The 25,380-nt window shown below is 38.6% G+C and overlaps 2 protein-coding genes and 1 long non-coding RNA gene across 5 annotated transcripts in view; 1 reads left to right on the forward strand and 2 right to left on the reverse strand.

The window, feature by feature from the left end:
- lrsam1 (leucine rich repeat and sterile alpha motif containing 1) overlaps positions 1–9,264 on the reverse strand; it is a 29,736-nt gene extending 20,472 nt beyond the window's left edge. For both annotated transcript variants that reach the window (XM_077497042.1, XM_077497041.1), the window contains exons 1-3: positions 8,985–9,264; positions 7,991–8,183; positions 7,425–7,481 (exon numbers count right to left, since the gene is read on the reverse strand). In XM_077497042.1, the coding sequence (XP_077353168.1) occupies positions 7,425–7,481; positions 7,991–8,062 (129 nt within the window). In that variant the 5' untranslated portion in view covers positions 8,063–8,183; positions 8,985–9,264. The remainder of the gene's footprint in view (positions 1–7,424; positions 7,482–7,990; positions 8,184–8,984) is intronic.
- Positions 9,265–11,056: 1,792 nt separating this feature from the next.
- LOC144002117 (LIM domain transcription factor LMO4.1-like) overlaps positions 11,057–25,380 on the forward strand; it is a 32,731-nt gene continuing 18,407 nt past the window's right edge. The window contains exons 1-5 of one of the 2 annotated variants that reach the window (XM_077497044.1): positions 11,057–11,269; positions 16,858–17,095; positions 20,740–20,836; positions 20,962–21,120; positions 22,738–24,466. In XM_077497044.1, coding sequence (XP_077353170.1) covers positions 16,863–17,095; positions 20,740–20,836; positions 20,962–21,120; positions 22,738–22,746 — 498 coding nt within the window. In that variant the 5' untranslated portion in view covers positions 11,057–11,269; positions 16,858–16,862 and the 3' untranslated portion in view covers positions 22,747–24,466. Of the gene's footprint in view, positions 11,270–16,857; positions 17,096–20,739; positions 20,837–20,961; positions 21,121–22,737; positions 24,467–25,380 lie in introns of those variants that run through there. The other variant, XM_077497043.1, reaches the window with a different exon arrangement.
- Positions 16,023–25,380, reverse strand: part of LOC144002119 (uncharacterized) — a 36,174-nt gene continuing 26,816 nt past the window's right edge. The window contains exon 3 of the long non-coding RNA XR_013278674.1: positions 16,023–17,047. This is a non-coding gene — a long non-coding RNA (uncharacterized LOC144002119). The remainder of the gene's footprint in view (positions 17,048–25,380) is intronic.

Raw genomic sequence — 25,380 nt, forward strand, 5'->3', positions numbered from 1 at the left:
CAAGTGACCAGAGGAAAAACTAAAGAGAGGAAGGAGGGAAGGATAGATAAAGCAAAGTGAGAACCACAGACACCAGCACCAACTGATTCAAGGGGCTGTGGGAGGGAGAGGGTACTTCTGTTGAGTTTCAGTAGATGCTGGTGCGACGGATCTGGCATGCATAAGGACCACCACCAAAGAAAGAAGCCGTCAACCGCGGTCCAGCAAAGCGAGCACTCCCCCCCCCCCCCCCCCCCCCCGGAATCCCCAGGCCGCGGCAGCACCAAGGCCACCCCCAAGCCACCCGAGCGGACACCGGTCGGCGAGCCGACCCAGACACCCGGAACACCCCCGCCCCAGCCCCGGCCCACACCCCCGAGCCCAAGGCCGCAGAACGAGGCCCAGCGGGCCCCCACAGCACCCCACCGGTCCCCAGCCCCCATCCCCCCACGACCCCCCCGCACCCCACCCAAACCCGCCATCCACCACGACCCAGGCCCCACCACCCCCGACCCCCAAACCCCCGAACACACCCCGACCCCCAGCACCCAACACCCCACCCACCCATACCTCCCCCCCCCCCCAAAACAAGCCGCCCCCCCCCCCCCCCCCCCCGACGGCCGCCACCCCCCCCCCCCGCGAACCCGGCCCCCCGCGAGAAACCCCCCCCCCCGGAAACCGGCACCGGGCAGCAGCGCAGAGAGGGAAGATGTGCCCACCCCACCTCCAGCCGCGCGAGATTTGCACAGCGGCGGGAGGGGGGAAGCAGAGGAGGAAGCACCAGGGGAGAAGGCGGAACACCAGAACACCGAGCCCGGTGGGGAGAGGCCCCGGTCGTCACGCCAGAGTACTAGTGACACCTAACCCTGTTACTGAGTCCGCCAGCTCGCCGACTGGCGAGCTCTACCCTTACACCGTGAATGTGGCCCCACCCAGTGTATATACAAGTGTGTGAGTGTGGTGCATTGAAATTGGGAGCAGGTGAGTCGGAGCAGAGGGAAAAAATTTCCCCTACTCCGACACACCCGTATCCCCCCCAAAAAAATGAATATGTATATGTGTGGTGCATTAAAAAAGGGAATGGAGGGACAAAGTGGTGGGGCAGGGACACAAATGGGGGGGACCACAGCGCTGCCAGGCACTGCAGTCCATCCCCTCTGATGGCTCCCCGCCCCAACTCACCCCTCCCCTTGGACGTGAGGTGCATTAAAATTGGAGGGGAGTTGAAGGGTGAAGACGGTGTTTCCACCCTTCCCCACCCCACCAAGAAATGTGTTGTGTGCCCTATGTGTATATTTACAAAGTGTATAGTGCAAGCTAGTGAAGTGAGTAAGAGGAGCGACCAGCGGGGCCTCACCCAACCCGGCGGGTGTAGGTGGCACGCCCGCCCCCCAGCACCTCCACCCCCACCCGCCCCCCACCTCATCCACCCGGCACCACAATGGGCGGACAGCCAGCGCAGCAGGGCTACCGGACAGCCCACCGGCCACCGGAGTTATACCGTGGGGCAGGCCCCAAACCCTCGCCCGGCCCCCGGAGCCCGACGCCCGGGCCGGGGAGGGAGCCCCAGGCCCAGGGAGAGGGAGGGGGAGGGGCCGCAGGGCAGACAGGGAAGGGGGGGGGGGGGGGGGGGGGGGCGGGGAGAAGACGACAAGAAGGCGAAAGGGCGGCTGCAGGGCAGGAGGCGGGGGGGGGGGGGGGGGGGGAGGGGGGAGGGAGGGCGACAAGGGAAAAGGGACCGGGAGGCAGAGGAGGATGGGCGGGAGGAGGCGAGGAGGGAGAGGCGACGGGGGGGAGGAAGGGGGAGGGGAGAGGGAACCACGGGGCACACCGGAGGCCCACCCACCCCGAACCGCGCCGCCGGGCACGGAGCAGCGGACCGCGCCGGGACGGCACCGCCCCGGGCACCAGGGGAAGCACCCCAACACCGCACCCCACAGGGGGCCCAGGGAGCGGCCAAGACGCAACCGCCACCGAGCAGACAACGGGGGGTGGGGCAGAACCACCCCCGCCCGACCACAGGGGACGGCGTCAAGAAAATTGACTAATTAGCATGCAGTAACACCAAGTGTTGATGCTTAGTGCCCACTAGAAATAGATCTTAAGGAGTTATTGAGTATAGTGTCGTATAGTGTGGTATGCTCGAGCCCACTAGCAGCAACTAGGTTCCTGACTATATAAAAAAAAAACAATCAGATACAAAATACCAAATACAGAAGCAGCGAAAACAGAAGTTGTAACGATGTGGTGGCTCTCGTTAACAGGCAGAATCTTGGCAGGATTAAGTCGCCAAATTGAGATTAAAATATTCTATGTACATAGACCATATTTGTTTAAATCTTGATACTTGATTTTTATTTAAGGCAGAGATTTTTTCCATTGAGATATAATTTATTAGTAAGTTTAACCAGTGGTCGATATTTAGAGATTGTTTATTTTTCCAATTGACAAGGATTATTTTTTTAGCAATAGTAAGGGCTATAAATATAGATTGAGATTGTTTACATGGTCGCTCAGTTATTGTTAAGTCACCTAGTAAACACAATCTTGGAGATAAAGGAAGCCTACAGTTTAATATATCAGCGAGCTTTTCCAAGATTTTAGTCCAGAAATGCAGCACTGGAGTACATGACCATAAAGCATGAAGATAAGTATCGGCAGTGTTTTGTGAGCACTGGAGACAAATGTCGGAGTCAGAGAGTCCCATTTTTTTCATCATATATTGTGTAATATATGTTCTATGAAGTATCTTATATTGGATAAGTTGCAAATTTGTCTGTTTGGTCATTTTAAATACATTTTCACAGATTTGGGTCCAAAAGTCTGGTTCCGGAACTATAGACAAGTCTTTTTCCCGTTTTAAAGTCGGTAAATACGTTTTATTTGTGTATAAAAATAACTTATATATTTTTGATATTTTCTTTATTGTTGTTGGAGAAAGCTTTATAATATCTTTAGCTAAGACAGGCAGTTGGAGCGTATCCTGAAGTGTTGGGATTTGTTTCTTAACCATATTTTTAACTTGCAGATAATGTAAGAAATTTCCCTTTTTTATTTCATATTTCTGGACCAAGTTTGTATACGATATAAACTTATTATCTGAGAAAAGATGATGAAGGTGTGTAATTCCTTTCTGCTCCCATAGGCTTAAATGGAACGACTGATTATTAAGTTGAAAGTCGGGGTTATGCCAAATGGGAGAGAGCCCACAGGGCGCCAATTGGGAGTTTGTAATTTCTAATGCCTTCCACCAGGCAGTCAGGGTGGCGGCTATCATTGGGTTTTTAAAACAATTATGTCGTCTTATTGATTTTGTAATAAAGAGTAAATCTGACAGTCTAAGATTATTACAATCCTTCTGCTCCAATTCCAACCAACAGTTAGTATCTCTGTTGGGTTGTGTCCATAGTAGAGGTGTGCAAAATTTCCGATTCTTAGATTATTCACGATTCGGCCGTGCAACAATCGAGAACGATTCACAAATGTCCAAATTCCGATTATATAAATATGCCAAGGGAAGCGAAACGAGCGAAAAGAACGCGGAACTGAAACGCAGTAGCGCGCGCGGTCTTCGGGACGCTTTTTGGGACGGACCGAGAGTACACATCCACAACTCACGCCTCGAGATTCAAAACAACAACAAGCATGGCTGAGCTGACCAACCCACCTCTTCGTGAGATCAGACCTGCTCCGAAAAGGCAAACAACTTCAGGCGGAAGTATCAGCTAGCTGGCTGCAGTGCGTCGGTTAGCGTTCTACAGGGCGCCGCGCAGTGATACGAACGAACGAACAGAAAAGTAGTGGCTGGCGGTAATGGCGTCTGACTTTATTCAGAAAAGAGTATTGTGGTGGAAATGTATCACGCTTTTGAAAACAAAAAGTTTTTAGAAGAAAAACGCTTTATTTCCGAGACCCCAGCCAGCTTGCTGGACTATTTTCCTCTCGTCCAACGCCGAAGTCAGCGCTGATCGCACACACGGGAGGTGAGGATCAAATTGAGATTCATGTTAAAAAAGCCGAACGATCCCATTAATGTTTACACGTTCATGTTTACACAAGTTAAAAAGCAGAAAAGCACTTGAGGTTTTTTTTTTTTTTTGTACCTCTGAGAAACTTTAATGTTTACATGTTCATCTTTACACAACTTAAAAAGCAGGAAAGCACTTTTTTTTTTAAGGCATTTGTATTGAAGTAGTAGTTCACATTGTCTTTCATTTATACCTCAGTGCACTTTTGAGTGGATAAAAATAATATATTTTTGCTCAATGCTATGTTTTATTCTGTTGAAGACTGAATATACTTAAAAGCTGTTGTTACAGAATGAGGACTTGAGTATTTTATTTACTGTTTTGAACTGTTAACTTGATACTGAAATAGTAGTTTATTTAGGCCTGAGAGGACTTTTGTACTATTTTTGTAACTAATGTACGAAACATTAAAAGCGCCAAAATACATTGTTTTTTTTCTGCTGCCTGGGGGGAAATCAATAATCGTTTTATAATCGAATCGTCGCCTCTGAATCGTAATCGCAATCGAATCGTGAGGTGCCCCAAGATTCCCACCTCTAGTCCATAGCACAAGATATTGTAGTTGATTAGCTAAATAACAGTACATAAAGTTTGGTGCCTCTAAACCTCCTTTAGATTTACTTTCCTGAAGAGTAGATAGACTAATTTTGGCTTTTTTTTTATTCCAATAGAATTTTATGATAGCAGAGTCCAGCGATTGGAACCAGTTAGACGTAGGTTTAAATGGAATCATTGAAAATAAATAATTAATCTTTGGTAAAACTTTCATTTTTATAGTGGCTATCCGTCCTATTAAAGAGATCGGAAGATTATTCCAGCGCTCCAGGTCACTACGGATACTATCCAATAATGGTGAAAAATTTAAAGAAGTTAATTCAGTTAACTTAGGTGAAATTTTAACACCTAAGTATTTTAAATTACCTGTAGGAAAGGAGTAGTGTGGATCCTGACTTGTAGGATTCCATGAATTTTCTGTAATAGGTAATAATGTTGATTTTGTCCAGTTAATAGAGTAATCTGATAAGTGAGAGAATTTAGTTATTAATTTAAATGCTTCCCCTAGCGAGATAGCAGGTTCTTCTAAATAGAGTAATATATCATCGGCATATAGATTAATTTTATGTTCTATTGTCCCGGAGTGGATTCCTTGGATCCGTCTATCCTGACGTATAGCTAATGCAAGCGGCTCAATAAATATAGCAAATAATAAAGGAGAAATTGGGCACCCTTGTCTTGTTCCCCTTTGTAAAGTAAAACTCTGTGATGTAATCCCATTAGTAGTAACTGTAGCTTTAGGAGAATCATATAATATTGAGACCCATTGAATGAATGACTCCCCGAAGCCGAATTTATTTAAGACAGCAAAGAGGAAGGACCAGTTAACTTTATCGAATGCTTTTTCTGCATCCAGCGAAATAACAACTGCCTTTTTATCATACCGCTGTGACATACTAATCAAGTTAAAGAGTCTCCTAATATTATTAGTAGAATGACGACCTTTAATAAAACCTGTTTGATCACTATGAATAATTGTCGAGATTACCGTCTCTAATCGAGATGCCAAGGCCTTAGCGATAATTTTAATATCGGTATTAATTAGTGATATCGGTCGGTAACTTGACGGGAGGGTAGGGTCTTTTTCTGGCTTTAATAAAAGTTTAATTGCTGCTATATTCATATCTTGACGTATATCACCTTTACTTTTAATTTCAGTTACTACTCTTAGAAATAATGGAGCAAACATTAACCAGAAATGTTTAAAAAATATAGCCGGAAAGCCGTCTGGACCAGGTGCTCTGCCATTAGGCATACTGTCTAAAGCACGATACAACTCATCTATAGTAAGCGGGGTATCGAGAATATCTTTATGTTCAATAGATAACTGAGGTATATTTAAGCTGTTTAGGAATTCCTCAATATATTCAGGGTTAGGTCTATTAATTTCTGTGTATAGATTTCGATAATAGTTATAAAAAATATGGTTAATTTCTTCTGGTGATTGTGTGCATTCACCATTTATATCTTTAATAGCCGTTATAAGAGATTTTTCCCGATTCCGTTGAAGTTGATTTGCCAGGAATTTACCTGATTTATTATTATGTTCAAAATTATTATATCTCAACTGTTGTATTATAAACTCTGTCTTTTTAGATAACATGTTATCTAACTGTATTTTTATATTCTGTAGTTCTATCCATATTTGATTATTTGGGTTTAATACATATTCATCCGTTAGTTGTTTAATTTTATCTTCCAGGTATTTTTCTAATTTTTGATCCTGTTTCTTTTTATAAGTTGAATATGATATCTATTTTCTAAGAGTGAAACAACATGCTGCCAACTTTGAAAAGCTGTTTAATAAAGATGAGATTAAAGTCATTTAAACTGAGTCAAGTGTAGTTTTTATTGTACAACATTTTGACGCCAACATTTTCCATTTTGCCATAAATTAATATTAGCTCCAAATATTTAATGGTCTGTATAATATTTAATCTGCCTCCTTGACTACTAATAACCAGTATCAATACTGGTCTTGAAAATAAATAAATAAAATACGTCGGTCTATCTCAAGCATCAAATAAAAGCGCATACATGCACTGTCAGTAGTGTCTCAAAGAGAGAAAGAGAGGAGAAAATAGAGCTAGAGCATATAAAAAACAAACTCTGCCCTAAAGAAAACTATTCTTTAAATGACTATCGGTTTTGAAATTCAATAAAATGGCCAAAGATCGGTGTGTTACCAATCAGTCGGCTTGAATAATAAGTTTAAAGATTACAGTGTGAGACAATGCAACACTGACTGCACAACTTCTACGACTTTCAATCAAGCGGAAATCCAGAGTTTTTAGATTTGACATATCACTATTCATATAAATCCTACAATTTCTTTAGAAATATTAGTAACAACTAGTAGTAGAAATAACTATGTACCGGTAATAGTCACATTATGAACAATGTTCCCATCAATGGTCTCTTCATTTAAGTCTATCATGACTACAAAATGTATCCAGGGAAGCTTGCATTGGCCAAATTATTTGGAATATAATCTTGGCCATTATCAACATATCGCTTAAGAGCCTTGCTTGCAATTGTGGTAACGGTTCTCAACACATAGTTTATGCTGTACCCAGCAGCATAAAGTAAATACACTTAAGTCCTTTGCACATGTAACTTGGTGTATCATACAGCAACTCCAAAAACAATTGTTGCCAGGACAACAGTGTCATGAGTAATGCTGAGCAGCTTGTTGGTCACCATTATCAGAGCAAAGAAGTCATAAAAAGATGTTAAGACTGTCAGGCATATGTTCTTTTATATGATGATAAACTATCCCAACAATGACACCTTGGGCAAAATGTTGCATCAGAAAAGTGAGTGATCAAATTGAACACAGAATGAAACACTAAACATTCTCACCTCTGACAGCTCACAAGATGAGATGTCCAGGATGTCGTCAGCACCTGCTTCCTTTGACTGAAGAATAGCAGTTAGCAAGTTTCGAATGCATTTCAACTTTTTTTCTTTTTTTTTTAATGTAAAACTAACATTGTGTAAACATACCACACTTCAACACTGCGAGACACGAATAAGGAAATTGTCAATACTAGTTCAGAAGTATTTTGTCAAGGACAAGATTTTGCCTTTATATGCTATCACAACTTAATAACAAGCAGAAAAATGTTTGGTTAAGTTCAATCAATCAGAATTCATATGTCTTATCCTCTTGAAATTGAGGTACTGAGCATAAAATGGCTCTAAAGCAGCATTAAGACCAATTTTTGTGAAACGTCTTCGATGTCTATACTCTTCAATCACATCTTGATGGTTCTATTTCAAACGAAATGGCTGCCCATTGTTGTGTGTAAATGTATAACCATATTGTTATGTACATGTAAGTCACTGTCTGGGTCTAACTGTAAATGAAATTACATACTCTTAATTGCTGATAAACACTCATGCACTCTAATTAACACTTTTCATACCCGACACAGCTGATATTCAAGTCTCTTCTGGGAGTCATCGCTGGGTTTCTTCTTTCTGAAGAACAGAGGCATCTTGTATCCTGCCTGTAGTGCTGTCAGTCAGGCCAACTGGGTTTCACTACAGAGTCCACTGCAATCAGAGCCACTCACTTGACAGGCTGATGGGGAACGCACTCAAGACACTTCCTGTGTTCTAAAAAGAAGAGACAATGCACATTGGTTCTTCTTGTACTTCAGAGTAAAAAAAGAAGTTGACCTCAGTCATCGAGGCACAAGGAAAAGCAAATCTGATTAGATTAGTCCAACAAACCTAATATAAATATAAATATATATATATATAGGCCTATCATTGTCAGTAAGTACCATCATGTTTTGTTTTTATATTGATTCTTAAAATTACATTTCAATTTATACATATCAAATTTTTACTACATTTCTCCCTTATCTAATGTTCCTGTTGCTCAAATTTGATAATGCAAGGGTGTGTCTGAACTGGAGATGAGCGCACATGGCGTTGTAAGCAAGCATCAACAAACAGCATCGTTAGGTATCTGTTGACTACTATGTGGAATAATCTTTATGGATAGTTACATTACATTAACTGGAATATATATACTGTACACATATTTTTCGATGCATTTCCGGGGTCGGGGGGTGATAAAGACTGCAGACTGCGTAAATTTAGTTGAAGGTCAGAGCGCCATCTGCGATGTGAAGTGGGCGGATTATTTACGGAAGCTAGCAACGCAATTTCCCGTAAGGTCAAGACATAAATTATTAAATAATAAATGCACGATAGCTAATTTAGTCACAATTTTAAAGCAAATGCGTGAACGTTAGTACATGTTCGCGCTCACATACACTTGGTTACTAATGATCAGTGATAGAATAAGGCACGTTTACGGTCCTTATTATGATGATGTTCGTTAGCAAACACAGCTAACCCCAAACTATTGCGAACAACAACTAAAGTCGAATTATGTTATATACTCACATAGTGTGTTCCCACTGTTGCCGGTGGATGATTCTTGAATTAAAATAGAGATTGTTGTCCTGCTATCAGTTTGCATCAACCAAGATTTGAACGACGCAATTGACAAAAAAAACGATCGACCTCTAACGATTTCTTAGGCATTATTATTCGCCTACTTCCCAAAATCGAATAAATACATTCTAGTCATAAACATCAGTTCTTCAATAATTCCTTGATAAATTCCTCTTGGTCCTGACAGTGGGACTGACAGACAGTAAAATGTTACTGTAAAAAAACACTCGGACCTGATACTTATTCTTTTTAAATTTTGGTAGACCATATTTCAGAATGGCACGTTGCTGCCAACTGCTGGTCAAAATGTGTACCAGACACCGCATCTCGGATGCATTTCATATAAGCGGCAGTTTCAGGAACAGTAGCAAACTACTTACCTGTGTGTGTTTTACAAAACAACAAAAACTTCATTACTTGTAACATTTTGTGTCGTACAAATTAATAGCACTTGTACTATAACTGAATAGTGGCCTCACAATTGTTCACCGTTTTCCCATTTCATTACCAAAATATTCCTTCCCTGTTGTAATATTTACATTTCCCAAACCGATTGCAGACGTCTCAGACGCATTCAATTATTTTTTAAGCATAGTTGAAATTGTATATATTGGATTTATTGCCCTACCTGACTACTGGATGCAAAAATTAAAATATTGCATATTTTAAGACTATAATCTTAAATATACTTGTAACTTACAATGCGACGCTCTGAAATATTTTTCAATTCTAGCCTCCACTAAATCCCAAAGGCACATATTATATTACCTTTGCAGTCATTCAACTGCTCAAACTTGGCAGTAGTGCACTGTTGGATAGTTACAGTACTATTAATTGTTAGTTCTATTTTTAAGCAAAATACTTTTTAAAACTCCAAAATATGTAACACATTAATTTGCATGAACCCCTGATTTATTACTTGTGTTATGTTCCAATACCTCACTTCAGTGGACGTCTCTGTAGCGCGCTACGTAGTTTGTCCACTAGATGTCCCCCGCTACTTGTATTTAACTACAATCGATTTTTTTATTTTTTATTTTGTGCCCTGAATGCTTTATTATGGCATATAGCTCACAAAGTCAACTCAACATCAGCAGATCATTAAATAATAATAATAATAATAATAATAATAATAATAATAATAATAATAATAATAATAATAATAGTAACGGACAATTACTTTACTTCTGTTGGTTGAGTCTGGACTCAATCGGTCAACTGACTGATTTCAGTAATTGAACAGTACAAACTGACACTGAAACGTAGGCCTGCTTGAAGTCACTACTGTATAATAGGCTATACAGTAGTGACTTCAAGACATAAAACATATGTTTTGATAACATGGAAAAGTATCTTTTACTAACTTTCATGCAATCAAAACCTTTCCTCAAAACTTTGTCAACATATTAAACTGACCGTGTAACAAAAAATAGTTAATGATAACAACAATGTAAAAACATACCGTATTAAGTGTATTTTTGTTTTTTTCGGATTAAACAACGAGTTGGCCACAAATAAATATTTGAACCAACAGCAAAAAGTTTCTTTAAAAGTTAATAGTTGGGGAACATCTTGCTTCTCCATATCTTTTTCCATCTTAATTAATGTTGTCTGGTTCACGTTCATCCACTTCACTGCTGTCGCTTTCCACTTCTTAGTTGAAAAAGTAAAAAGCCTATTACTGTATTCCGATAAAGTAAGGAGTAGAAAGCCTTACATCTATTTGGTGAAAAAGTCATTATTGGCAGTAAAACAAATGCTTGAGTAAAGTACGGATTCGTGACTCCTCACCGCTTTATCAGTGGAAGGGCATGCTCATTCAGTTTATCCATTAAATTCATGTTGAACCGACCATTATTTAAAAAAAAAAAACCAACCCCCCCCCCCCCCCCCCCCCCCCCCCCCAAAAAAAAACCCGGACATTTCGATGTACAAAAGCCACGCCCCTTGTACGTCGACGTCAGGCAGTAGCGATGACGTATTTAACAAGACAAGCACGCGCCTGCCCCAGGTTTGCTTCGCTGCCAAACAGTGGTTGTAAACAGACAAAAAGAAAGTGAAAGTGCCTGGCTGTCACCTGAGCTGTTTGTTGTGGATCATAGGGGAGCTATTGCTGTTTTTTTTTTTATGACTCGTCGCGTGTGGACCATTCGTTATTTCGTGGACTTCAAGTTAGAGCACAGAAGCCTCGACCATTTGATCATTTTCTCCAGCGTCTTCCTGGGACCAGTGGTGTAAGTTCAATGACTTACGTGTGTTTACTATGTTATTTTTCTACCTAATAAACAACGCTGCACTCTGTGATAACACGTAACGTGTGTTTATTGCCAATAATGTGTTTTCCCTTTTCCTTTTTTTTTTTTATTTTTTTTTTTTTTTAGCGATGAAATAATTCATTAAAACTGGCGACTGGATGTTAGTCACCAGCATGTGATGATGTTGTGGAAAGCTAAACATCAAAACCCAAAGTGTGACTAGCTTTTCTATAGTGACTTTCAGAATTAATGAATGGTCGGATAGTTGGTCACATACTTAATTATAGTATGCCATACTTGTATATGTTTGACTTTTAAATAACCTTTTAGTTATTAACACCTTGACTCATAACGGCCACAAAAAAACAATAAAATAAACAACAAAGGCTGAGGCAAACTGGTAAGATTATTTTTTTTCTACTCAGCTTTTTCATTTCACACAAACTGTAAAAAAAATATAGATTATAGTTCAGATTCAACATTATGTAGAAAGTTGTTTTCCCTCTAACGACTCACAATTCAGTCAAATCTCATTTAACTTTTTTTTATTGAACACGCTGCACATATATGTACACAGGCTACAAATGCAAGCATTTACAAGTTAGATTCAATGGAGTGATGTCATAGTGAAAGAGCTTGCGGAATTGGTGGTTCAGTGCCTTGCTCGTGCGCTCCACAACAGCTTGTCCCAAATACTATGCTTGAACCAGCACCCTCAAGACACAGCTATTGACAGGTTGTTGTTTTTTCCCCAATGTATGCTGTAAAAGGCATCTGTCGGATGGGTTTACTTTATAGAGTTAGTCTGTTATCAGTACTGTTGTTGACCTGCTGCAGTCCTGTGTAAGAGAGAACATGAATTATTTGAATAGCAAATTTCCTTTACAGCCTTTTGTGTGTGCTTAGATGTAAACATCTAGCTCGGGTTTTAATTAATACCTTGAGTAATTGTTTTTTTTAATTTAGAGTTTTCTCAATCCTTTGATTTCAGCATATCACAGTACCAGTAATTGTTCACTGATTTCTGTAGTCCTTCATGAAAGAAGACTGATTATCTTATGTGTTTAATCAAAAACATTTGCAAACAATGACCAAATTGGTAACATAGTACAACATCAACACCGCCTTTTTTTAAATCACTATGTATGAATACAAAGTATGAAATAACCATCAATGATTGGTTAATAAAAAGTAATCAGGTGGATTTTTAAAAAAAATACACTTTAATACAAAATTAAAATGAATCCAATTAACAAGATTAATCTACTGAATAATCGATAGATTAATCGATTCTAAAAATATTCGATAGTGACAGCGCTACGATAGGCTTTACATGATAAGGAGTTTTGGAGCTCGATTGCCAATTAGTGAGCAAAAACAACAACAACAAAAATATCCGATCACCGATCCGATCAGAAGATGAAGCAATATGTCAATTTAAATAACTTATTTATTTAGTGTATTATTGCAAAAAAAAAAAAAAAAAAAAAAAGGTTTTAAGCAATTAAAACATTTCGGCCCAAAAAAAAAATGATACAAAATCTCCAATGTAATCAGAAGATGTAGCACTAATCCTATTTAAACAACTTTTTAGTATACAGTCACACCCGTGCCATAGCGGAAAATCCACATAAAACTCTCTCCCATTGACATGCATAGGAAATAAAATACACTGTCAAGGTTAAAAAAAAAAGCACTAATAAACATTAAATATAACATGTAATGTGTATATGTTTACAACATCTCTGACATTAATTAAAATGCATGAACATCGCCATTCATTCAGGTGGCCAGGTGTTTTTGCTAAAACTAATGCGAATATTGCTATCTTGGTTCAACAGCTGTCAACAGGTCTACTTCCCAGCTGCATGGCTCCACATTCTGTTCATGCTCCTTTTTGGCTTGTACTGGAAACTGACTGTGTTACATTATCCACGTTCATTCGGTGACTGAATCAAAAGACGGCACCGTTATAGTTATCTTATTGGTGAATAATTTGTCAAAACTAACACATGTAACCGATTTTAAAAACATATATATTAAATTGACCAAATTATGATATGTGGTATGTATGATATGTTAGGTGTCCGTCTGGCTCCTTAGCCTGGCTGGCTAAATCTTAGGCCTGTACTGTAGCTATTTATTTTGATGTAAATAAATAGGTTTTCTGAGTTTTTAACCAGTCAACAAATAAATAAATACACGTAGGCTATTACTTTGTGATTGGATGGTTGAGCGCGCGGAGGCGGAACTTCCCTGTAGTTTCTTGGGGGTGGGGAGGGTGGAGGGTCACGTCATGTTCGTCCCCGCAGACATGCAATGTTGGGTTAATAGAAATTGGGGAAAAAAACAGAAGAGGCCAGCTTCAAACTCCAGCTCAGACTCCAAGAAACTGAAAAACTGCTTTGTTTTGGGGGGTTTTCAAGCGCACGTACTAACACGCGCTCCATGCACAATCTTGACACAGAGGCTGCAATTCCGCTTTAGGCCAGAGGTGGCAGTCGTGGGTAAAAATGTGACAAACTCCCAAATGTATCTTTAAATCAAAGAGGGGGTTTAAATTTAGATTGTTTTTGTTGTGAACATCAATTCTGCAAACGTACACTACTAATTGATACTAAAGTACAACTGCTTTTAATTGTCAACCAAGAGTGATTTATTATTGTATTTGTAAAGCTGCAATTACTGATGATATTCTCATATTAGAGCCCATTGCATTGTGCAGGTGTACCTAATCATTGTGGTCAGAGCGTCGGGGCTTCCTCGTGTTAGGTAGGTGTCGGTCTAATATCAACTGTTACTGTACTATGAATGTAAAATAATAATAATAATAATAATAACAATAATAATAATGATGATAATGATGATGATGATCATGATGATGATGATCATGATAATAATAATAATAATAATAATAATAATAATAATAATAATAATAATAATAATAATAATAATAATACGTAATTCATTACGATCAATCAATAAGGAATGTGCAATGTAACAATGATTAGCGTAATGTGCCAACATACTGTATTTCCCAAGTGTGGGAACCTCTGGGTACCTCACGATACGATACAATATGTGATACAAGGCTCACGATAACGATCATATCCCGATATGACAATATTGCTATTATCGATATATTGGTCCGGTAATAAATCCACGATATTCTACGATAAAATTACTCAAGACATAAACTGATGTTTCTTCAATGAGAAAATAGTTTCTTTTTGTACCATCACTGAAACACAATGTTCTTCACAGTGAGTACTTTAGTGTATTTAAAAAAAAAAACTGTATAAATGTCTTCCATGAACAAATTTGTGTCTTTCTTAAACACTATTGTCGTGCAACATGTCGTCAGTCAGTTACATAATCAACTTTTATAAACTGTGACACAATTTTTTTGTGCAACCATTGCAAAACCAAATCAATAAATAAAAATACTTAAATATTAAATCCAATTAAATCAATATTAATATTCCTCAGAAAGTGCGTACTTCAAAAAGTTCAAACAAAATATGTTTAAAAATGTTAAAATTGAAGATATAATTTTCATAGAAACATATGCAAAACTGTGTGTTGCTGGACAGAAAAACACAACTCATGAGTCTTCTTCGCCTGAAAACTTCCGTCCATTTCGCCGCCACTCTTACGAGGTACTCCCCCTAGTGGTCCGCCAAGTAATTGCTCAATAAGTCATTAATAATAGAGCCGTTATAGTGTTTGTATATAAACTACAAATATCTCGATACTCGCATAGGCGTATCGATAATCTATCGGAAGACAAATTATCATGATTTATTGCGATATCGATATATCGTCACACTCCTGATATGCAATAGAAGTCAATCAGTCAAGTGTCGTTTACGCCACCAGCATTCCCCTGATGAAAAAAAAAAAGAAATAATGGATTGACCTAAAATTTGACTTTTATTGTTGCCCCGCCGCTATTAACTTCAAGTAGAGCAAGTTTCATTGAAATCAAAATCTGCTTGGTTAAACCCACTGGCTGGCAAAGACCTTACTCCCCAAAAAAATAAGGTTATTGAGCGCAGTGTCTTTCACTGTGGACAACCAGCTGCCGCAATGTCAGATTTGTGGAAAGGCTCGTTGGAAAACCCTGGTTGTGAAAGCAGCAGCTCTAGAAGACGCTTTGGCCTCTGTTACCCCATTTGGAAAATATCGAACCTTGTAGTTATTTTGTTTTGTTGTTGTTGCCGCTAATTAGAAAGGAGAGAAGCAGCTCAAGAGGGATACTGCTGATATAACACAAACTATGCATGACAGCTTGGACCCGGTGTGATATAAAAGCAACGTTACTCACAGCAATGCACGAGTCAGCTCAAGGTTTTTCAGCTGAAAACATGAATAAAAATAGAATTTATGTAATTGCAAGTATCAGACGTATGAATGTGGCTCCATTTATGTACGTCACAAGTTTTACAGCTAAACTGGAGCTAGTTAAGTATACTGTGTGCCAAGTGTCACATTAGGAAGGGAAGAGATACACTATGTCCCTTGTACTTTTTTATTTTTATTTGTTTTTTTACTTAGCTTGAAAATATATAGTTTTTTTGTTTTTTTTAAGAATTTGCTTATGGCATTAATTGTTCAGTTTTGTTTTCAAAAGTGCCAATAATGTACTGGTCTAGCGTATCCATTTATTTCTTATTTATTTAATTGTTGTTTATTCATTGGCATGATTAAACAAACACTTGTTTTTAGTATAAACTAACTTTTAGTTAGTTAGCTAAACTAAACTAAACTAAAACTAAAAAATTTAGTTTAACTCTCAGCCATTTTGACTGAAGCAACTCCCTTCACTTCTGGCTGTTTTACTGGATTTTGACTGATTTTGCAAGGCCCACAGAATATTGTGTTCTATTGCTATAAAAACATGGATGGAACCTACCAAAAGAAAGATTAAAGTCTCTTCTTTCATCAGGAAAAAAAAAGTACGTTTCTATCTTTTATTAGGCATTAGAATCTAGCTACGTTTCATCATGATTCACAATTATTCTATTTTAGCTTTTTTTCAACAACTTTTTTCAACTGCTCTCCTTTACTCTGCTGCCACCTGCTGGCCGAATTATGGAATAACTACCATTTCTTCAACCGTTCTTTGCAATTGAGAGGCTGCGTCAAAACCTTCTGTATGATCTAGCATTTAAAAAAACAAACAAACAAAAAACGTATAAAAACGTCTTTGGCACACTTAAAACATTTAAACTAGGACATATTTATACGTTTTTGTGAGCAACTGAGTTAATAATTGGTTCATCTTTTCAAACCTGGCTTGTGGAGGCCTGGACCAACGAAGAATTCATTAAATTCTGACGTGGACGCAGATAAAGCATTATTAATATTGTGAGGAAGGGCATTTTTGGCACCTCCCCAATTTCTTTGATTTGAAGCTATTATCCGATTTGTTGGAGTTAAACAAACCTATGGATACATATAAATAAACAACCGCTCACGACTATGGACAATGAATTGCAGTATATAAATAAAAATGACTTGACTTTACTTATTCATCAATGTACATTGCTCCTGTCCTTCTTTAGTTGTGATGGTGAACAGCAGGGTGGATGTGCCCACAGTGGCTGCGATGGGGGGGACAGCAGGACGGTCGTGCGCAGGATGTGGAGGTCGAATTGCAGACCGCTTCCTCCTCTTCTCCATGGAGCAGTACTGGCACACGCGCTGCCTCAAGTGCTCCTGCTGCCACGCTCAGCTGGGCGAGTACAGCAGCACCTGCTACAGCAAAGGAGGCATGATCCTCTGCAAGAACGACTACATCAGGTGAGTGGTTATGCTATGCGGAACACACATTCTTACTAGTTTATTGTAACATGTTTTTAAACAGAATGTGACGCCACTATGATAGCTGACATTGATACATGAGCAATATAAACAGTTACTAATTATATGGGTCTACTGTATATTTGTAATTTAACATTTTAAATTAATTTAATCAATTAATTAAAATTAGTTTCCACAATGCACAATTTATGGTACTATATTTTTTTGTTGAACCACAAAAACATTGCACGATTGTCAAGGAAAACAGTGGATTACAGTGTTCCCTCGTTTTCCGCTGGGGTTAGGTTCCAAAAAATACCCGCAATAAATGAAATCCGCGAAGTAGTTAGCTTTATGTTTTACAACTCTTATAAATGTTTTAAGGCTCTAAAATCCCCGACCGCACAATTTATACACCTTTCTCATTGAGGCATTTACATGTTCTCACATTTCTCTCTTGTTCAAACATTGACAATGTTCAAACCTTCATAAATTTTATAAAATGGGTATATTACTGTAAAAAAATATGCAAAATTGCACTTAAAAAAAAATCCGCTATACAGCGAGACCGCGAAAAGTGAACCGCGTTATAGCGAGGGAAGACTGTACCACAAAGAGAGGAAACTCAAGGCCAAGGAAAGAGTTTACATTTTTTTTAGAGACTGTTGGCAGTGACAGAGCTGCCAAGTGTAACGGATTGTCCTTATTTTGTTATGAAAAATCACTGAACGTTGCTGCGTTCCGTCCTTATTGAATATTACAGATATTAAGTCATTCAATGCCATTGACGGCTTTAGACGTCAAAAATCCATTTGAACTGGCCTGGGAGTGAATGACTGAAAAGGTGTTGGCTCAGTAGAAGCTACAAACTCGTGGACGCGTCCAACATTAGACTGAGGCTAACCCCGATCTCTGTGATGTTTGGATTTTTTTTCCACTCACTCACTCACTCACTCACTCACTCACTCACTCACTCACTCACTCACTCACTCACTCACTCACTCACTCACTCACTCACTCACTCACTCACTCACTCACACAAGCTTGAAAGTAAGTGAGTAAAAAAATAAATACATCAGTGCGTGCTGTCAAGTTTCCGCGAGAGTGACGTCATGCAGCTGACAAATTCGCCCGGCGCCATCTGCCGACAGTGATTGCGATTGGCTGGAGGGTTAAACAACTGTCTGTCCACAGAAACGTCCCGCTGTTGACAAAACAAACACATAATGGCAAAATACAGGCTTTAGGAAAAAATCACCACCACACATTAACAGAAGCCCAGAGGTGTCGATTGAGAAGGAATTTGTGGCTATACATCCTGTATTTATAAAGTGCATTTTCCTGAGTGAAAACAGAAGACCCCGCCTTTAACATCATAAAAAAATTGTATCCCCCACCCCCATGCCAAAGGAATTAAGCCCCAGTTAAATACGCAATACGACATCCTTTTCATTCGTCTGTCTTTCACTGTTACTGTTAAAGTCATGTAGAAAGCTACATTACCAGCAAAATGAGCCAAATACAGCAATCAAGTTGACAACACCTGAAAAAGTTAACAAAAGTGAAGCTTTATCGGCAGCTCATTATGTCCAATAATGCGCAGATAAGCTCGATGTGCTAAATACAACTTTATTTACCATAGAATAACAAACGCTATGAGACTGCACTTTCTGGTTACTGTATGCTTGTGGTTATTTCCTCAATTTATCCATGTTATTTCTTTATTCGTCTTTACTGTAGTCAAAGCAGAGCTATCAACACTCCTGCATTGAGTGTGAGATTTCCATAGTTCAGTCACTTGTCACACTATGCCAAATTCTCATCCTAAGAAAAAAGTACCACTGAAAGACAAAAACAAGTTTTGTAATTGTAATTGATAAGAATGGGCTGTTGTTTTGGTGCTCTGATTGGATGTTGTTCCTGTCAGTTTGGTCGCAAGATTGCATACGAGTCGAATGCATGTATTTGCCTCTCAACACTTTCCACCTTTCCTCCTGGTTGTGTGTGAGCGGCAAGGTTTTTCCCAAAAAGCACCCCCTGTACCGAAAGTGAGTACGTACCTGTTCACTGTTGTAACTGTACGAAGTAAACATTCGGATATGTCATTTGAACATACTGCAAAGTTGCTCAAACATTTTGAGAAAGCCGTTCGAACGTATTCGATAAAATTGTTCAAAAGTATTGGTAAAACGTAAGCTAAGTGCTGAAAATAGCATTCCCCCACCCCCCATAATTACAATGGGGTATTGAATGGCAGTTCCACACTTCTATAAAAATGAGGTTTCAAATCAAATACTACTATATCTGGCATCTTTATTTTGTCTATACATCGGTACATCTTTGAGTCACAAAAATGTATTTGCTTAAAGCCTCTAGTGACTGTCATGGGGCTTTGCTTGTTATGACGAGAGGTGCTCGCCATTAGCTACCTCACAAGCTGACTGAAATTGACATCACGATGCCCAGTGGCTCAGCTTGTGTCAGTACAGGGCAAAATGGCAGCCTTGTGATGGCTAAAAATGGGTGGAATTGTCTGCTTAATTCATATTCTACAATCTAATCCCGTGTTTAGACTAGTGGAGACGCATAGAACATATTGCAAAGACAATTTCTGACTTCCGCTTTAAGAGCCTAACTAATGATGATGCAGAGCAGTTTGCACCCGAGGTGCTGCCGATCCACCCGACCAGGGAACTGGAAAAAAAACGCATTTTCTTCAAAACATTTTTCTTCCATCACTCTTGGTTTTATTGGATTGTTATAAAAGTTCAATTTTTTTGTGTCAACCTGTACATTATCCTTGTTTTTATGTTACTGATTGAACTATCTTTGTTTGTTTTTGAATGTCTGATTTTTACTCCATGCACAATAGTTGAGTTGTCAATAGACTGTAACTGATGACATTAAATTAGAAAGCATCACTTAAAAACAAGCTTGCGGCTGTCTTTATGAATTTAATCATTCGACTTGCAATCTGATGAGACAAGACAAACGGAACAAGAGAGTAAACTACTTGTTTGAATTCCAAAGCAGCAAAAGCTGTTCCCTAACCTTCAAATCACCCGTGTAAATCTTTGCTGCTTTGCTAGAGCAGTTCATTAAATTAGGTCAGCCAATAGTAAGTTCCAACTTCTCTCTGTCTTTTTCTAACTATCTAGCTGCTTCAATAATTATTGCAAAGAAGAAATAAGGTGGAATCTTTTAATGGATCCTCGGTTGAACACAGTCTTTTTCGGTTGTTTAAGTTGACCTACAAAGTAAATCATACAATCATAACTGTCATACATCAAATATAAAAGAAAGAAAAACAGACTGTACAACAGAACTATATTATACTAAACAATATTATGCAAAAATAAAAGAAAGCTACTCCCATTTTTCTTAGGTGTGATAGAAGGGGAGCATTTAAGGAAATGTAAAAGGGAGTCTTCAAAGATGAGTTGACAAAATATAAAAAGAGTTAAAACTTTGTACTGCAAACAACAGTAACATTAGCATCAATGCTAATGCTACCACAAAATCAGAGGTGCTCTAGCTGTTCCAGTATGTCTCTTATTCTCTTTATTGCTCGTCATAAAAATAGCATACTACATGCTGTAGCTTTTGATGGAAGCAAAAATAGTTTTGCTGGTGCCTTTCCGCAGGCTATTCGGACACAGCGGCGCTTGCAGTGCATGTAGACTGGCTATCCCTGCTAGCGAGATGGTGATGCGGGCACAAGGAAATGTTTACCACCTGAAGGTGAGTTTGGTTATGTAACTGATCACCTCGCTGTAACATCAAGCTGTCCTGATTGTTATTGGTCCTCCTAGTAGAGTGCTGTATGATTGAAGACGAAATGTTAACAACTTTCTTTCTTGTGTCAGTGTTTCATTTGTGCAACCTGTCGGAACCGCCTGGTCCCCGGTGATCGCTTTCATTATGTCAACGGAACAATCTTCTGCGAACATGATCGGCCGGGAGGTGGACTACTCAGTGGGCACCCAACACACATGCAAGCTAATGGCATGATGTCCGACCAGAAGGTGAGGAGTATTTGTTCTGAAGTTTGTCGGACTGTTTACTTTGTAGATGGTGAAAAACATTTGTAGTGCTTCCACCAACTTATCTATCACCCTACATATAACTAGGGATGTAATGATATCCAAACATCACAATACGATATTATCACGATATGAAGGTCACGATACGATAATTATCATGACATTGTGGGGGGATTGCCGATATTTAAAAAAGATCACAATATAGACTCCCTACTTTTTGCCCCGTCCCGTTCTTTTATAATTGACAGTAGAAAAATGTAGGTTTGCCAAAATACAGCCATTTCACCCATGGACTCTGAAACTGTGTTTATTTCGTATAAAATGGGGCAATGATGTCATCCACCGGTGGTTAGGCATCAGTAAAGTTGTTTCCAAATTAGACATTTACAGTGGAGCATCATCAGACTCTCCTCCATTATCCCCGCTCAAAAAATATAGATAATTGACAAATATACTTGTCAAAGGCAGTGAATGAGTTAAAAAACATAGAAGGTCAAAACATCCCTAATTAAAATTAAATTGCACTAATAAACTAGCCACTAGAGGGTGCTAGAACTGCACAAATGGAAATCAACCTGACTTTTTTAACAGATGTGTTCCTTTTAAATATTGTGAACATGACTACGACGATATTGTGGCAGTTTTAATATCACAATATTGCCCTTATCGTTACATCCCTACATATAACCCGATTTTGTGGCTCATCTACTTTAAAAAATCAAACCATCTCAAAATTACTGAGCTGCAGCTTCTTCTTCTTATTCTTCCTCTCTTTTTTTTAACAAGCCAATTCTTCCTTCGCGTTCTTTATAGTCATTGTTGCTTCCTCCACACTTGTTGTTCCTTAATTACAATCAGTGGTCCATCTGCTATTACAATACCTAATCACATTGCAATGCTTCCATCCTCCACTCTCCAGGTTTTCCCAGTATTAATGGCTCGGACGTCAAATGTTACATAATCATTGAGAGTTTATACTGCCCAAAAGCTGAAATAATAGCCTAAACAAATCTTTTGGTGCGATAAAACTGCTATACAGTAATGTATGATCAGTTGTGTTGTGTACAAAAAAAAGGGAATGATTTGTGTTATTCGTTCTAAGGTGTTTAAAAATGTGTATTTCTTATTTTATCAAAAGTATTCCAATTAGTATATCCTTATAGTCATTCTTTGAATTAGTACAAGAAATGTGAAGTTATTTACCTGTCAGTGATTATTTTAATGTTTTTTACTGTTGTTTTGCTAGGCAAACTAATAGTGACTAATAGCATATCAACTGACAACATTCTCATCATAAGGGACATTTTCATAAGACTAGACAAACTATGAGTGGCTAAATCATCATCTATCATAAGGGACACAGCAACAGTGTATGAATGACAAAATAATAATGACTGGCAAAATAAGACGGACAAATACTTCTCTTAGTAACGGACAATGTAATACAGCAATTCTTTAACCCCATGAGTCAATCAAACACACAGTCGTAATATAAAACATGTTTTTCAAATGATTAATCGATAACATTAACGCCAGATTATTCAAAAATAAGCATTATTGCAGCCCTAGTATTTATATTTCTTTATTTATTATTCACAGGTCTGCTGAGAAACCAGTTGAGAAAACTTGAGTGTCTTCAACTCTTCTATTCGCCGCTTCTTCACTTAGTCCTCCTCTTGTAAACCAGCTTGTCACTCTTTCCATGATTAGAGAAGGCTGAATTCTTGCTTCATTTGAGGGAGGAGGACTAGCGTGGCTGAATCACTAGACTGCGATCTTTCATGAACTATGGCAGCGATATTGAAAATATGGCTAAAAGGAAGGACAGAGACATTGGCATTTCATAGCAGTGATTCCAGTGAAAACTAGGATGGCCTCAGACAGTGCATAATTGAATCTGGAGGTAACACTGCGGGAATTTCTTGAAGTGAACTCAACTCATACAAGAATGTATGACACTAATAAGTTCAACTTCATCCCTACTGACCACCACAGGCAGTGCTAAAAGTACCAAAAGAAACAATTTGGTTAACAATGTTAAATAATTTCTCACAAACCAACTGAAACACCGCCATAGGTTTTAGAAAGCGAAACTTCGCTCCTCCAATCAACTTGGTCGCAAGGCTACCAGTAACGGACTGGAGATGTCGATATACAATTCCTTGTTCCTTCAGGGAAGAGTGTCCAGTGGCATGCGAACGCCATTTCAGAAGAAAAGAGGAAACAAACCTCAAATGGCACCGGAACTTATATCCATCCCGTGTCATCCAGTGACTTGTTCGGTATTCGTGCTCAACTGTGTATGGGCAAAGGGAACATTCTGTGGTTTCAGCCTCCCCTCTGCTGCTTCATAGAACCATAGTTACATGTGTAACTTTCATTTTCTGGCATTCACGTGTTTGTGTTTTGAACAGTAAAATCCACAATTTTGTATGTTCTTAATTAGTGGCAAAATTGGTGTAGGCTGTTTTGTTTGTTTTTATGTTAGTGTTCATACACACAGAAGTAGCACCAAACCTTTTTATATCTTATTTTTCCATATTGGATATTGTATATATATATACTTGTTAGATTTTTTTTTCTGGAACAGAATTTAGGCTTTTGAAGAATTGGCTTTAGCAGTGAAACATTTTTGTTATTGTCGAGCCATTGACATTAATTATGCTTTTGTGATCTGATGTTGTACTTTACTGCAAATTCTGTGAATGGCTGGAAACCAGTTGAGTGTGTACGCCGCCTGTAAAGTCAGCTAGGATAGGCAGACAAGAGCTATAGAAAACAGATGGATGATTGTATAAACGTTTGGATGAGTTACCATAAAAAATCAGTAAGAATTGTAAATAATTTGTGCATCAGCCAGTGGATCAAATACTCAACATAATCTACCTGGAAAGCTAATCGCACTTCTCTTGGCGCCCAACCAGCACAACACATGAAAGTGGATTTGTTGTATTAAAATAACTTTTTTTCACTTTCATTCTCTTGTTGGAGTGTTTTACTCAATAAAAGTCGCTCATTAATACAATAACACACAAAGTGCCACATTCTCCATCGCAAGGTTAAATGTCTCCTGGCATTTCTGACAAACAGTCAATATAGGAACTCAGTACTACAGGTTGCTGGCTCATCCTTGGTGGGATTTTTTATATATATATTTTTTGCTTACTCAGCACAACCGCTTTGTCTCCACTTTACACAAGTCACCATCCTGATCTACTGCATATCAGAGATACTTTCAGGTTTCACAAGAGGTTGCAGGATTTCATTGTTGTTAAACTTAAATGGAAATCCTGGATCAGCACCTTTGCCGCCTCCTGTTGGTCCTCTTGATTTTTTTGATTTTTTTTCGGGACTCTGGCGATGCTGGACTAGTTTGAGGCTGGAATCGTTCTATCAGAGGATTATGTGCATTTTGGTTCCTAGAGTTGAACTTCTTTGCAATAATTTCAGAAGATATGTTTGAAACAAACACAGAAATCCTTACCATCAAAGCAACATAGTCATAAATGGTCAAATAAAAAGGCTACTGTAAAGATATTTTGGGACAAGTTGCTACATAGAGCTTTAACTAAAATGAAGCATTTTTAGAATGAATAAAAACTACAAAGCCTGCTCTAAAAACAAAAAGTTATGAATTAAATCAAATCATTGCAAATATCCATCCATCCATTTTCTTGACTGCTTATTCCTCACAAGGGTCCAGGGGGGTGCTGGAGCCTATCTCAGCTGGCTTTGGGCAGTAGGCGGGGTACACCCTGGACTGGTTGCCAGCCAATCGCAGGACATCATTAAAAATACTGTATGAAACTACATAATAAGAAACTATAATGAAAATCCAACATTTTTATAACCAGTCTGAAATGATAAAAATACCAGATGAATTTTCAAAAAAAAATAAAAATAAAAATCGCAAATTGATATCAAATCGATTTTCCTTTTTGAGCATTTCGATTCCTAAAACCATTAATCAATTTTAATCTCTTTTTCCGATAAATTCATAAAGAAAATGGAATTTAAGGGGTTTTTTTGCAATTGAAGACAATTCAGAAACTTCTCAATTTATATTTACAATTAATAATTCAAATTATGACAATATTTTCATCTCTTCCTTGCTTATGTCAATGTTTGTGTAACACTAAGTGATTATAACACGTGTTACTTTCATTAATACACTAAATCATTTAACAGTTACCTCTGCAACATTTTGTTGGAATGTAATGTTTGTGGAGTTTTTATCATGTA

Source organism: Festucalex cinctus, chromosome 15, assembly GCF_051991245.1.
Source record: "Festucalex cinctus isolate MCC-2025b chromosome 15, RoL_Fcin_1.0, whole genome shotgun sequence".
Taxonomy (NCBI): domain Eukaryota; kingdom Metazoa; phylum Chordata; class Actinopteri; order Syngnathiformes; family Syngnathidae; genus Festucalex; species Festucalex cinctus.